The sequence below is a fragment of the Lonchura striata genome, chromosome 4 (assembly GCF_050655825.1).
Source record: "Lonchura striata isolate lonStrDom1 chromosome 4, ASM5065582v1, whole genome shotgun sequence".
NCBI classification, from domain to species: Eukaryota; Metazoa; Chordata; class Aves; order Passeriformes; family Estrildidae; genus Lonchura; species Lonchura striata.
The window spans coordinates 63,695,593-63,711,767 of NC_140706.1; the positions used below are offsets into that span (position 1 = coordinate 63,695,593).

General features: G+C 37.4%; 1 protein-coding gene across 9 annotated transcripts in view; it reads left to right on the forward strand.

Annotated features, from left to right (window-relative positions):
* The window catches only part of INPP4B (inositol polyphosphate-4-phosphatase type II B), a 296,397-nt gene that overhangs the window by 191,388 nt on the left and 88,834 nt on the right, over positions 1–16,175 (forward strand). For all 9 annotated transcript variants that reach the window (XM_085578230.1, XM_031504683.3, XM_085578231.1 and 6 more), the window contains 2 exons: positions 1,980–2,127; positions 12,676–12,806. In XM_085578230.1, the coding sequence (XP_085434356.1) occupies positions 1,980–2,127; positions 12,676–12,806 (279 nt within the window). The remainder of the gene's footprint in view (positions 1–1,979; positions 2,128–12,675; positions 12,807–16,175) is intronic.

The following is a 16,175-nucleotide window of genomic DNA, read 5'->3' on the forward strand; positions in this document are numbered from 1 at the left end:
TTATTGATGAGACTGACTTCATTGATTACAAGAATCTTAGCAGAAGAGAAGGTTAATAGAAAATATGCATTTCCACATATTATAACCAAGTGATGTAATAAAGCCTGAACACTTGGTGAAAGTTGATGATAGGCACAGGACTTGGAGGTTTTTTTTCTGTAATTCAATCTGCATGGTGAGAATCCTTAATCTCTAAAAGTGTGTTGAAAAATGTTTGAACATTGAGATATTTTGGGTATTAGTAGTAAAAAACATTGCTTTTTAATATGTCAGAGGAATTAGGCATTTCTTTGGCTTATTTCACAACACTGAGTGAAAATTTAGTTTTTGAAAGTAAAATCACTAAGAACTAAAGGCAAAATGACTCTAAAAAGGCTTATAAAATGACTATACAAAGGCAAGAAATGCTTATAATGTATTGTAATTATTTCTTAATTACTTAATTACCAATTTCTTAATTGGCTTCTGATTGTAATGGCGTGAATTATAACATCTGTATTGTCTTACCCTTCACAAGAGACTAAAAATAGAATAAAAGTTTTTAAAACACCTCTCAGTTGCTCCATGTCTGGGTCAGGAAAGGGCATAATCCAACAACAGTTTTTCATCAAAGACTAGCAATGAAAGACATCTCAGTAGAGTGATGGAAATACAGAGCAGTACAACCACTTAAGCATTGCTCCTTTCTTTGAGTTGCCAGCAGTGGGTTTATTATCAGTATATTTAAATCTCTGGTCTTCTTTTAGGCCTTTCCTAATGGTTTTTTGTTAAAAAACCTGATTGCTTAGATAGACAAGACAGTTTGTGTACTTTTTATTTTTCATTCTCTATAAATCAGACTACATAAACATTAATGGTGTCAGGGGGTTGTGAATTGGAATGTCTATTAGTAGCTGTCATTTTGACAGCAGCAGTTTCCCTGCAGCACACATGGGGAATGTATTCCTCTGAGTTATAGACCACTCAGTGGCTGATCAATGCGAGCCTGCTGGAAGGCAGCTTTTTCCAGAAGGCTTGACAGAAAGGTAGCAGTGGAGGCTTTGGATGGCTGTCCAAAGTCATTCCAAGTTAGGATGTTGTGGACATGTGTGCTAAATGACAATCATTTGTCTCCAAGTAAGCTTATCACCGTAGTGAAACAGAACTTTTGCTTTCTCAGCTTTTTCCCCTTTTGTTCTTTCTGAAAAATAAGAGCAGGGTAAAAAAAGAAAAGAAAAAATGGAGAGAGTAGATTATATGGCATCATTTTAAGATCTGAATGGAAATGCAGCCAACACATGAAAACTGTAAAATAAAAAATGTGATGGGTTTTAAACATAGTCTTCCAAAATACCAAGAAATGTGATTTTCTTATGTCATATTGCAATAGTGATCTGAAAACAGTGTGTGTAACATATTGAAGGGGCTATTATATTTATTTTTATTTAGAGGCAGTGTCTTGACCACATCAATGATCAAGGTAGCTATAGTATGGTCAAAGGTCAAGTTTCCTTTGATGTAGAAGCACACCTTCTATTTGTGTTAATGAATTGTGTCTGCATGTCAAGGGGAAGATGCAGCTGAACTCTGAGTCCTGTGCAATTTATTGGAATTGTGAGTGGTTCTAGCAGGTGGCAAGCAACAGTGGTGACTGTATTGAGTTCATTTTTCATTTGTGCTTTCTGTTTTTTCTAACTTCAGCTTAAATGTAAGAAAAGAGAGTCTAATTTACATTCTCACAACTTTGAAGACCTAAATTCAAAGGTTACCTACTCTGCTGGTAAATTGTTACTTATTGATGTGCTAGTAATACTTTGTGCTCCACATGCTGATATAAAAACTAAATAAAAATGAAATGTTTTTAGCAGAATTTTAATGGTTCTAAAATTAATTTTGTAAGCAAGGGGGAAAATAATATAATAATTTTGCAGGTTATTGTCATAAATTTTCAGAGTCATATTACCACAGTAAAGCAATGATATTATTTTTCCTCTTTTCAGTGTTGAGAAACCCAGTTTGTAAGTTATATAGATTCCCTACTTCTGACAACAAGTGGATGCGGATCCAGGAACAGATGGCTGAGACTACCCTCTCTTTCCATGTTCCTAAAGAACTAATAAATCTGCACATAAAGGAGGATATGAGAAGGTAAGAAAGAAGCAGCGCAATAGTAAGTACTAAATTATATTTTTCTGACTTGGAATCATGCAAATGATGAAGCTAAAAAATATTAATTTGAAGTATGAAATGGGTACTTTCTGGCTGCTAAGAATTTACAGTTGTATCTGAACAACAGAATTTACTGCTCAAAATTTTTGACCTCATAAGTTCTGAGCAACAAATTATGCTAAAGTGCGACTTTAAATCTGCGACCACCTTTAAATCTTTAAATCTGTGATCTTTAAATCTGTGAATCACCATTTGATTAGCAATATAAATATTCAGGAACATTAGCATTTTTATAAAGAATCAGCAAATGACAGGGATGTGAACAGCATTGTATTGTGTTTGGCTGTGTGTCTGGGTAGAGTTAATAACACAAACATTATGCAATGGAAAATGACAAGTTTATAGTGAATAAAGGAGCAATGAGGATAAAAATGACATTCCTCTAGCTAATCTAAATTAATTGGCATAAGTAAAGGATACCAAATTATTGTTTATTCGAAACTTTCATGGTTGGCCTTGTAACCAGGAGAGAGATATCTGAGAATCATTACAATCTGTATGGCCTGGAGAAAAAGGAGACTAGGGAACACAGGTGTCCCAAAAGCCTTTGAATGTCCAATTTCCCATTGCAGTGATTAAAATGGCAGCCTGTCCTTGAATCCTTGTAATCTGTGCTGATAAAATTTGGGGGAAAACCTTTCTTTTAAGTAATCCAGGGCTACCCTGAAGACAATGCCTTCTTCTTCCAGTGGTAATGGATGATGCAGAAGATATTGCCTCCTTCTTCATGAAAGTTACTTCACACATAGATGGGCATCTGGTCTCATGTGCTGTGACGTAGTGTTGCATCCCAGAGCCATCCTGTGCACTTTCAGGCAGTTCGTCCTGTTGTGGTTTACAGAGGTTGTTTGTTCTGCAATATAGAGCCTCTTTTCTTTTTTTATTCACCCCATCTGTTCCTTCTGTGTGATGTTTTTATGCCAATGGAACAGCATGTGGGAGACTGGAATCTTGATTTTAATAAAGTCTGTGGACTGACACATATTTATGCATGGTGATGATGGGTTATAAAAGTCCCATGAATTTTTATAATAGTTTATTTTATTCATTTAGTACTGTGTTTAGGCATTTATGGCCTCATCTTGTTTGAGAATACTTATGTGCAAGGTTTTTCTAGTAAGCAATAAAAATAGATTATGCTGAGTCTCACAGTTCATACACTTCCCATATTTTCATTTGCCCCATGGTTAAATGCCTTTTAAATGTTAGAGGGTACTTTAACCACTTTTACTACTACTTTATTCTCTCCAAAGGCATAATGCAAGTAATAGCCCTTGTTGTTATTTCATATTATAGAATTCACCTCCCTGGATAAACTTTTAGTAAAAATTCACCATGGTGGGTTTTTTTCCTCATCAAAATAAAGACTTGAGAAAGAAACAGAAGTAAAGTTGCACAAAGATTGAGATAAGTGCCTCTGATTTTCCTGATTGCCAATGTTGTTGAGCTGTTCAAGCCTAGTTGTAATTGTGGGTGTGAGAGACAAAGTGATTGATACAGTCTGAAGGAGGAGATAAAACCAACCAAAAGGGGCAACGACATGTAGAATTCTAGCAGATGGTGGGTATAGGGGCATTTGTGTCATCTATCATCATATAAGAGTGTGAGTTGGAGCTTCAACTTTGTCTGGGCTTTCCTTTTCAAAATAATTGTGAAGATGTGTGTTCTTGTGAAGTCCTTACACTTGTAATCTAGTAAAATGTGTGAGGAGGATGCTACTGTATTAGGTGATGAGCTCATACAAAACATACACTGCACCATCTTCAGGCTTTTCTCTTCTGAAGTATTCTTCTCTGTGTCTTTTTCCCCTAGTTAGTATAAAAGGATAAATATTTTTGTCTCAGAAGGCACTTATCATACTCAGCCTGTTTAATTTTATTTTTATTGTGGATTCAGTATAGTCAGGTCTGAAGCAATTATGCAAGTGTTAATCCTATTCAGTATTCATTATAAATTGTAGTTTAAAGTCCCTTTTCTCACAGCTCTTAAGATTGTAAAACTCCAGTGTTCATTGTTAACCAAACCCTTTCATTTACTAACATTATGCTTTGAAATATGTAACCTCTAATAGTATTTAACTTCGGATTTCAGCATGAACTAATGTTTTTAAACAAATGCATGAATTGAAGATTTTATCCTTCAAGCCTCCGTAGAAATTTTAGTAGGAGCTATATGGTAATTTTTATTGTTCTAGTAAAGGTCATACAGTCTGTTTTGCTGGCTTTTATTACAAAATTATTTCTGTTTCCTCTTTGAGGTATTCCAGTGAGTGCTTTCTGCTGTTTTTAATATTTATTTACACAAATCTGGTCCAGATATTTTATATGTGTCATGCAAGATGATCCAAGTGGTTCTCTGAACCTAATGATTATAAAAAAGTCTTAGCTTACAATAATTTTTCAGAAAGTTGGTTGACCTATATAATTGAATCTTGCAGTTGTGGATGCAACTGGTTTAACTGGGTCAGCACAGCAAGAGATTTGGCTGAAAGGAAATTCCACCTATACTTGAATTTAAACCCTCTCTCCAGAGTACAAAGCACAAATGCAAGCTTTCTCCAGCATTGGAAATGACTGTCCTGTCCCATCAACACTAGGCCTTTTTTTTTCTTTTTTTGGTGCAAATCTATGCAGTCTGTATTTTATTTCTTTAATGAAACATTTTGAAATTATGACAATGTTCAGACTGAAAAATACTTTTTTTTTTAACTTCCTCTTACTACACAACTTCTATTGAGAAATTGAACCCCAGGCATTGGTGCCATATGCTGGGAGTAGGCTTTGATTTTTTTGGAAGTTTGGTTGTTGGTGTTTACTTGACTTGTTTTTGAGCAGTGGCATTGCAAAAGTGTATTGATAACAGGTGATAACATTTAATGAGAGGGATTTTGGGTAAACTTACCATGACTTGTGAAGATACTTGAACCAACCACTTTCAGAGAGGCACTGTCACTATGCTTATCCAGTCAAGGGTTTTCACAAGATTGTTCCTTGTAAGTATCTTGTTTTCAACAATTAAAAAGTTCTCAAACCTGCCAGTAAAATGTAGCTCAAGTGTAGTATTTACCTCATTGTGCACCAAAAAGTATATGAAACTTTTCTCTTCTTACTCTCCATCATTTACCGCATAAAGGAATATACGTATATGAACGTAAGAGTAGCTTTACTTTTATAAACAGTGTTTAGACAATTGTCCTCATGAGTCAAGATCAGTTTTAAACCCCATTAATTTATAAACTAAAGGATAAATTATTGTAATGAATGAACACTGCATAATTTTTTCTCCTCTTGATTTCACTATTCACAACCAATTTTGGAAGATATGGCCTCTGTCAAGGTCTTAAGAGGGGCTATCATAGGTGACTTAAGTAAAATTTTCTGGATTTTGCTTCAATTTTGGGTTTTTAAAGTTGTACTGCACTGGAATGGAGTGACATCACTTGATTTTTTTGGTGATGGTTACCTCTACATAACGCTTCCTTGAATTAAGCAGTGCTGTGTGGCAGCAGCTCTCTAGCCCCAGAGAGCAACACATAACTTTTCCAGGCACTGTCCTGGGAAAGGCTGTGAGATGATCAGAGAAAAGAATTACAAACAATTTTTATTTTCACTTGCTGCACATGTTGTTGTGAACATGTGGAATGTGTTATGGAGATTTGTTTACCAAAACAAATGGTGGTTTCTTAATTAGCCAGTAGTGATAGTGTTTGGACTGGACGACCAGTCAGATTCACCTGTATCATAGCTGTCTATAAAAGCAATGGGTTTCTTAGTAAGTGTAGTATAATAAAGGGATTGATCAGCCTTCTGTGAATCATGGAGTCAATGCTAATTATTACCCAGCTGGGGGCCTGCAACAACAGTGCTGAGTCTATGAAATGCTAACTTACATTCTATATTGAGACTGCCCTCTCAGAGAAAGCTTTTTTTTGCAAGATCCTCATAGGTTTTAATACTCCAGAGAAATAATTCAGTACCAGTTAGCAAAGGCTGCTAAGATTCCCAGATGTTGTATTTGTGCACAGCATGCCCTAAGGAAGTCTATATTGAGCAAATTAGAACCTCCCACAGCATGGTGAAAGAATGAAAAATTGAAGTGAAAATTTTGTCACTTCCTGTCACTTAAGGCATTAGGATGGCTAAAAAAGCTTTCCACAGTTTTATGATGTTGCTTGTGTCATAGAGATCCTCACTCTGTATTTGGAATTATGCATTCTGATTAATAAATTGGGGAAAAAAGAAAAGAAAAGCCCAGAAAATGTTTGAATGGCTGAGTAATTGTTCACTTGGCTGAGCCAGTTACCTCCTGGTTAACCAGCCAATACCATCTTGACTCCTCAATGGCGCGGGCCTGCTCTTACTGGTAGAATTACATAAAATAAGGTAATTATATAATTAATCATGTATTTCAGTTGAAATTATTTATACTGTGAGGCCTACTGGCCAGCTGTAGGCCTCCACAGTTACCCCTTTTTGTTTATAAGTACAAAAGCAGTGTCTGTCATCCTCTGCAGGCGCCGTGCAGACAAGATGACAGACATGGCATTGTGCAAAAACCTCGACCTAGGCCTTGAAAGGCTCAAATGTGGCTTTTAACTCAATTAAAGGTGTTCCGTAGCAGCTTGGGGTCCCACAGCGTCTGGGCACTGCCTGGCAACAGGTGTGGGTGGTTCCACAGCAGCCAGGAATGGTTCTTTGCCAACAGGGCCAAGGTGTCATCCTGCTAGGGCTGGGCATGGTCCCACCATGACTAGGGATGCCTGTAGGAGTGTTTTCTGGCACGGCAAAGCACTGAAGGTGGCTCTGCTGCAGGCAGAGAGAACTACAAGGTTTCAACCCCTGCAACATGGCACAGAGGGGCTGCAGGGTGCCCATTCAACACAGCATTGCTGCTTGGGGTATCTCCACCACCAGCCCCAGGGATGATGCGTTCCGCTAACAACGTGCTCTCGCTTTGGGCAGTGACACAGACCCAGGCAACCAGGGGATGTTCCACTGGGCAACTACCCCTGCTGGGGTGGCAGCACGGTCCCAGGGAGCGTCAGGGTGCTCCCCAGGCAGGTCACCCCCACCTGGGGATGCTCCACAGCTCTGCTTGGTGGCCGCCTGGCATGCTGTGCTTTCTGCACTCATCCTCTTCCCTTGCTCACCTGGTACAGCGTCTGCTCCCCCCGCTGCTCCCCTGGCACCCTGCTTCTGCCGTTTGCCTCCATGGGTGGCACCAGCTGTGATGCCTCTGCCGTCCTTACCACCCACTCATTCTGCAATCATTTTATCATGTCCATTATGAGTCTCCAAGGTTTAATAACCTTAATGGCAGAATCATCTCCTCTAGAGGCAGCTGTGAGGGTGTATTGGCCAGCCTGCTCCCACGTTTCTAGATCTAGGGCAGCCCCTTCCAACATGTCCAGTCTGTGGTTCTCACACCACTCTATTAGGGCTAATAAAGCCCATTCATCATATTTTTCAAATCTTTATTTTAAAATAGGATCCCCTTACAAGATGGGGTCTTCTGGTGTCAAAGCCCTTGCTCCTATGCTGGCGGTGTCTTCCACCTACAAAAAGAGAAAGAATAAGAGGAAAAAAAGCAGTGGGTCCAGACTGATCATGGTTCTCTGCACCAGTCTTCACAATTCAAAGGCTGAGGGCAGCTGCTCATAGTTTGCTGTGGTGCTGGACGCTGCTCTTTGCAGCTCAAAGGTTGCAGGCAGCTCCTCTTGGCTGCCCTGTCTTCCCACTCTATTGGTGACAGCTCTTGTGATCATGTTGGGGTCACCAATTGTCAGAGTTTTGGAGACAGGTGACTTGACACTCTGTGGTCATGCAGCAACTGCCAACTTCATTGAGATCTCACTTCCTTATGTTATAAATGAGAATTTATTCAGTCAGATTAAAAATAAAAAATAATTTTATTGGCGGTCAAATTCTATCTAGCCAGCCACACAGAAAGGACAGAGCCGAGCCTGGGGTCGGCCCTGGGTGTACAACAAGGAGTCAGCCTCAGCAGAGGTTCTCCCCTATGCCCACACACCTCCATCCTGGCGCAAGTGGTTTTTATAGGGAAAATTCTGCCTGAGGCCAAGATTTCAGCAATCAGTCTTTTCTTCTATTCAGAGTCTATAGGTTAATAAGATTTTCTTTTTTGGTGATGAGGAGGAATAATTCAGTGTCTGGAGTAGGTGAATCCCTGATGAGATTTATGGGAACGCTGCATTCACATGGATCTGTCTGAGGATTTCCATTGTATCCATCTTGGGCCGTTTATGCGATGATCAGCACCTGATGATCAACATCTGGAGTCCCATGGAGTCTCGACATGGCCCATCTCCTGGCCAAGCCACATCCTTTTACTTGTAAATCAGTTTCCAATATACACCCAGTCTCGCCTGCAAAGGTGGGGGGGAACTAATACAAACGGGCATAATCTAACAAGTATCCAATGTTACATATTTCATACAAGGAATGGCGCAAATTGTGTTTACTACACATAACACTTATATACATAAGGAGCCCATGAGGTTAATCCTCACTGGCTGAGCCAGTTACCTCCTGGTTAACCAGCCAATAGCAGCCAAAGTCCCCAGTGGCCTGAGCCTACTCTTAATGGTCAAATTATATAAGTAAGATAATTATATAATCAGTCATATATTTCAGTTATAAAGTTGGAATTATTTATACTGTGAGGCCTACTGGCCAGCTGTAGGCCAACACATATTTTGATTTATTGTCACTGACCACACGTTTTCACTGTACAGTCTGCAATGGTGTCTGGACTGTTGGTGGTTCTGAGCTTGCAGAAACAAGTTTGTTAGAAACATGATTTCAATATTGGGACTTCCTTCAAATAGTTTTGCAACATGATGCATGCCACTCATTCAAAGTACTCCTTACAGAAATCAGGAGGTTGTATTTTTGCACTGTATATGCTTCCTTCAGACTTCTGAGCTGTTGTATCTAAAGTGATGAACAAGTCTTTTTCTGTTATATTGTCATTAGAATGTGTGGCACAAAGCAGGAGCTGTTTAAGTAGAAATTACCAGCATGAATCATACAGGAAATTCATTGTCTCTTTCAGGTACTTTTAGTGGTTTACTATATTCATGCACCTAAGGTATTCTCAAACATAAAATAGCATGACTTGGTAAATCAAAGATAGAATCTGAGCCTTGGGTTCTCAGCCATTTCTTGATAATAGACTTCTAACATAGTCTACCAAAGGAAAGAATGCATGTGATAACCAAAATGTACTAAAACAGACTTAAAAATTAGCTAATTAGCTAATATTTAAGGTGGAGAAAGAGGAATGGGGCAGACTGTTTACATCCACATTCTGGTTAGATGCAAACAGGTGAAGATGATGCCAAGGCCACCAAGGAATGTGGGTGATTAATGAAGGCAGGATACAGTGGAAGTTCAGACGTGTTCTTGGGTGGTTTCCATTGGGCAGTGATGGAAAAGACTATTCAGTAGGTAGTTTGAGGAGCAGAATAGCAAGCCAAATATAAACAGCTCTAGACAAAGCTTGGATTTCATTCTGTAAGATGGGCATAGGTTGATGCAGAACACAAGATCTGTCACAGTGACGAGAGCAATTACTTGGAAAAGACTTTGAAAGACGATTTAGAGTGGGGAGATGAGATGATAAATTTTGACAACACAGAGTTTGCTGTAAGCTTCCTGTTCAGTTGACAAGCTATTCAGAGTTCCATGGATGCATTGACATGTTGGATCAGTAACTGATTTGCCCTCTGTAGAACCAATATGTATTATAAAGATTAATTTTTTTATAGCACAGTTGTTGTTTGACACAATTACTAGTTGAGGTGTGTTTTTAAAGTTATTCAATGAAATAAGTTAACCTAAAAGTATTGAAATATTATTAAAAATTCAAAAATTGTGAGTATTGATATGAACTATGAGCTTTCACAAATTAAAATTAAATTAAAACTATGAACTTTAACAAATTAAATCTGCTTAATTTTAGAAAAGGCCTATTATGTAGTGATAATAAAACTTGGTACTTTCGAGTATTGTTGATAGAGTTTAGATATAGAAAAGACAACTCTTTTTTCATCCATAACTCAGAATTGTATTGAGTCAACAACAGCAATGACAAACTGTAAAAAAAAATCACAAGACATAAGTCCTATTTCAATCCTCTGTCTTCTATAACTCCATTCGAAAAAGAAATAAAGATATAAAGTGAGGAAGTGTATTTTCTGAGGAAGTGTCTGTCATATAATCCTGTTTTCTAATGGGTTTGATTTTGCTGTATTTTAAAATGAAATTAAATTCAGAAAATGTAGTCTTTAAATTTTGCATGCTGCATATGCTCCAGATTGCTATAACACTGTACTTTTACTTTAAGCATTGTTGATGTGTCTTTTTTGTAACATATTGAAGACTGAAATTTTACTTCAGTGATTTGTACATGTTTCTGAGAGGAAACAAATACCAACCACGTCACCAGGAATGGGGGCAGGATTTGGTATTTCTTGAAAACCTGTTAAAATTAATATTGAGGGATTTGAGTTTCCCCTTCCCCCCTTCCCATTGCTATTTGGTGTCAGTGGAGTTAACTCATAGTCAGCTGGTTAAACAAGTTTTTGGGTTTGGTTGAATGTTTTAGTCTGAGATAGAAGTTTTCTATTATTGTTGTTATTTAACTTCAGTTTGAGACCAACAGCTCCAGGCATGAGCTTAGATAGAGGCGGGAGTATAGTTCTTGGATAGAATACTGTATTCCTATACAGAAGGAGTAGTGAAGTTTTAGAAGCCAGCCAGGTCCAAACATTGTTGCTAAAACTATTAAATCAGACACCATAAATATTAAGGGCCAAAAAATTATCCCTGCACATAAACAAAATTGTATACCATCACAAATTTTACACACTTTTTTGAGGAGGAAGCCCTAAGATTTTAATTAAAAGGGACACCTCACATTAAACTGCTAAAAACTGTCAAGAAAATGGTAACTGACAGTGTTGGGTTTATCCTTTCATATCCCTTCATGGCAGATTAGTCATATGCTACAACATTGCCAGTTTGTATTGTTGGAAGAAAGTTGAATTGGTTCAGTTTCAGGAGCAATTAAATGGCAAAAAGTAATAATATCATTAACATAAACTGTCAGCAAGTTAATGTGTTGTAATCTTTGTTTCCATGTTGCTATTTTCAAGAACGTGTATAAATTAAATGCTTTAATTCCACTTCCAGTGCAGTCTGTTTGGTTTTGATTGTTATCTACACCAGGAACAGAGTTATGCCTATGGAACTTATTCTGATACTGTTCACACTAATGCAAAGCTAATAATGATGGGGAAAACATCACCAGTGTTGTTCTGTTTAAGAAATAATTTTAAGACTTTTTGACTAATGGTCAGATCTAATACTCACATAAATGAGCTCTATGTTCCTGTTCTGCAGGCTCACTGGTCTTTTCCTCACTCTTCCACCCCTTATCCCCCATTTTTTATTTTTCTTCTGTAATTTTTCTGTATGCAAGAGCTGTAATCTGGAAGTTTTTTTGGAGACTTACAAGAATTGCAGTGAAACAGTGTTCTTGATATTCCAAAGAAAATTATGAAAACTGATAGTGATGCAGACATTTTATCCTGCAAAATTCCAGATGTTTGAAGACTGACTCAAGATCTTTTATTTTCCTTAAAAGCAGGTCCCACAAAGGGGTTTTGGGAGAGATACAGGAGAAACTTCCTCTGCAAGAGGAAAAACCAAACAGAAAGCCGAGGATACTGAGCTTGTTTGTGCAGGAAATTCAAATTATCTCTATTTCACTCAGGTCAGCTCTCAAGAATGTACAGGAAAAGTGATAATTTAGTAAAGGATTTCCTTTTGGATTTCCAGTGACGCGCTTGGTTACCATAGCACTACTGTTTTGACCTGATGAACACTGTAAGGCTGGACATGACATTTTAGGGAACTAGTGTCAGAGGGTTTTGTGTGTGTATGTTTTGTTTTGACTGCTGAAGAAATGTGGTGAAGGCTGGTGTGTTGGTTAAACTGACTTTTGTAGAAACACTGCTAGAAATATTTTTATGAAGTATTTATGAAGTGCATCCAAACAGGTATACTGAAAGTTTTGCGATAAAAGCAAACTTTGTATTCTTTCCAATGGTGTTTAATATTTCTTCACGAAAAGTTACTTGCTTTTAGCACAGCTCTCTAGAGACCGGAAGCCTTTTTTCATCCATGAAAGAAATAGTATTTAATTTTGAAGGTTACTGCGTTTATACCAGATGAGTTTTGAAAACAAAAATTACTGCATTATCTACTGACATACTTTATTGTGTACTTGTAAAACAGAGATGAAAAGGAGATCTTACAAGCATTCTGAAAACATATTTTGTTTCAATTAGGAAATCTTCCTGATGTTCTGTAGCAAACTTGTTTTAGATTAATTTGGATTAATGAATTAATTAGTGCCTTCTCTTTTTGCTTTTTGGTACAGGAATCAGGAACTTAAAGACCTAGGAGAACTTGCTCCTCACTGGGACAACATGCGCAAAAGTGTAATTGCTCACTGTGATCAGATGTTGAGCATGTACCAGGACACTCTTGCAGAGCTTGTGAAGCATACAGGTAGGAATCTGTGATTTTTTCTGGAACATTTAAGAATTTACTAGATTGTTAGCTATGAAATACTGGCATATGCAGAAGGAATAAAATACATAAAAATCTTAGAATCAAAGGATGGTTTGAATTGGAAGAGATTTTAAAAATTATCAAGTTCTAACCCACATGCCACAGGCAGGGACACCTTCTTCTAGACCAGGTTGCTCAAACTCCCATCCAGCCTGGCCTTGAATACTTCCAGCAATGGGCTATCTACAGCTACTATGGGCAACCTGTTCCACTGTCTCACCTCCCCCCGACCCCCCATATTAAATAATTTCTTCCTAATGTCTAATCCAAATTTCTTCACTTTCTGTTTGAATACATTCCCCCTTGTCCTGTCATCACATGATCTTGTAAATAGTCCCACTCCAGCTTTCTTATAAGCGCCCTCCATGTACTGAAAGGTTGGAATTATGTCAGCCTGAAATTGCTTTTCCAGGTTGAACAATTCCAATAAGCATCTCTGTGACCTTCTCTGGACTCAGTCCAACAGGTCCATGTCCCTTCTCTGCTGGGAGTCCAGAGCTAGATGCAGAGACTCTTGGTCACAGAAAAAGAGAAATTCTATTTTACTGTATGAAGAAAAACCACTCTCTAACTGAAAGTAAGCTTTTTTTGAAAGCAGTTGGCCAACTGCTTAAATATTTGTTGGGGGAAAAAAGCTCATGTGTTGCACTAAATGTTGTATAATAATTTCCATTTTGTTTGCAAAAGTGACATTTCTTGTATTTATGATTGTTTACCATCATCAGACTATCCCAGTTCCAATTTTGGCAGCTACTGTCTAACCCACTAAGACAGTACCTGTGATTCTGTTTTAAATAATATATATATGTATTTTCAGTCTGGCTAATTAATCTTGAAAGCACTCCATGAAGTATCATAAACAAGCCAATAAATACAGATAATGAAGGATCCAATGTAATAATTATAACATGCAGGAAGATATTGAAAGGACATTTTGTGATTAAAAAAATATAGGCAACATAATTTATTAAACATAAACCCTGCAAGACCTGTATTGTGCAAATTGACTTTCTAAAGGGTTTATAATATTAAAGGACCCATCTTAATTGGGTATTGAGAGAAATAAAGTGGACCTGGCAAACTGAGATTATCCAGGAGGAGCGAATCAGCACATACAAAAGAGAATGGACATTTATCAGAAAACAAAGCAACCTAATAATTGTAGCAAAAATAAGAAATAATGACAAGGTGAAAATTTGTTCATTTCTTCTCTATAAACAGTACACTTTATAGCTTCAAAAACCAAGATTATAGTCTTTGATTAGAAAAGCAAGCCAGACACAGATTTGACTTAATACTGTAGTTGCACAAATAGTTATGTTGGGAGCATATTGTAGCTACTTGAAATTCAAGTACTTATGAAGTAGAAATTGCTAAGATTAGGGATGTGAGCACAACTTTAATTCAGACTTTTCAGGTCAACATATTTCAAGATATGCCAAAAAAAGCCAGTGCAGGTGTCTTTCTTCATCTTAGAATATTGCCTGAGTTTAGGTTGAAGTGTTCAAAAGGGCAGATAGAACCTTCAAATAAAATTTCTCCAAAATATTTTTATACTTTCCCAACACAATCTCAAGTTGGGCTTTCTGAGTGATACCCACTTCAACTGAACCAAACTATTTGTGCAATTTAGTTGAGAAGGCTGTTAGGAGACCACTTAACTTCTTTTTGAAATTGAGAGATTACTGTGGAAGTATGAGGAAACCACATTAGTGTTAGACAGCAATTTATTGAAAATAGATGTTTAAGAAAGTTAAGACTATTTCAGATTTGAGTTGTTTTGGAAAACACTTTTATCCTCAGTAATGGGAGAATTTTAGAGAACATAAAGCATTTTGTTGTAAGAAAACATATCAGGAAGATAAGGGTTAGGAAACAAAAAACCCAGTAATTTCAGGTAAATCTAAACCACAGATTTGGTGATATTGGGAGGAAGTGGAACTTTGAAAATTATTTGTTTGTTTCAGTTTGACCTGAAATCATCCCCAGATGATTTCTCCTACCCACCCAATTTACTTTTTTCTCTGTTTCAGTCATCAAACAGAAAAATCTATTATTCATCCAGCCCTAGAAGGGGGAAAGAAGACAGTCAAGGCTAAGGCAATTGAACATTGTTCTCAAAAACTGGACATTATCCCTGCCTCTGTCACAAAGTTCCTATGTAGGCAAGTCAGACTTGAGAAGTGGTTAGTGTGTTCTTTTATGGAAGCCTGGCACTAGACTCAAGTTGTATTGCAGAAGTGCTTGGTACTTATGGATGCAATTCAGCCCAATGGGAGCTGTTCTTCCAAAATGGAATGTGATTTTGCATTATAGTGAGTGTTCTGCAGGACAAGTTCTTCCATAGCTTATATTGTTGCATTGTTTCTTAAATGTTTATTCTCTGATATTAGGATGGGTGAAATTATAACTCAACCAGTTAAAATTATTTTATAAAAATTTGTAAAGTCCTTAGAGGCTGGTAATACTTATATAGTAGGTAGGTTTGAGGAAATTGATAACCTTGACTTTGAAGGAGGTTTGAGCAACATGTTAAAATCCTGAATAAATATTGAAATTAAAGTTGGAAACAAGATATTGAATGACTGCTTTTAAAATGAGCAGCGAAGACACTGAACATTCAACGAACTGGTAAAAGCTCATACGTGATATATTATTGAAGCCCATTTCACAGTTCTTCTTCGTGTGGATGTCAGATGGAAGTTGCATCTATAGTCTGGTATTTCCTAACCTTGAAGAGTTTGATCTTGGAACAATAATAACAAGAGCTGTATTAACTGAGGGAATATAATTTTTTTTTTAGTTCTGAAATGAAATTTAAGAAGTTACTTAAAAATAGGCTATACTTAAAGTTAGTTTTATTGTATGGATGCTATGGTAAATGCAGCTTGAGATGTTAATTCCACCACTTGGATCTCATACCTGAGCAAATCTAGTGGCTGATAGCAGCTGGGTAGTCCTTATCCAGTAATTTTCTGGCACTGGATGGGAAGGGATACTTGCTTCACAGGTCTTCCCTGAAAAAGGAAAAACATAACTCAGCAGTGCTGCATATCTTGTGCTCCTGCTCGAGGCAGAATTGTACTCCTGAGATCAGGCTCTTCTCCTTCCTACTCTTCTTTCACCTGTCCTTTTGATTTGCTGTCGTATGCTCCCCTTGTTCAACCAGTGTCTCCTTGTCTCAGGTCCAATTATCAATCCTTAAGCTTTGAACTTGGTCTCAGCTGAATTCTCAGAAATAATTTTCCCACCTTCTGTTCTGTTTCCAAATTGCTTACAGTCTCCTTCCCTGCACTATTCTCATTT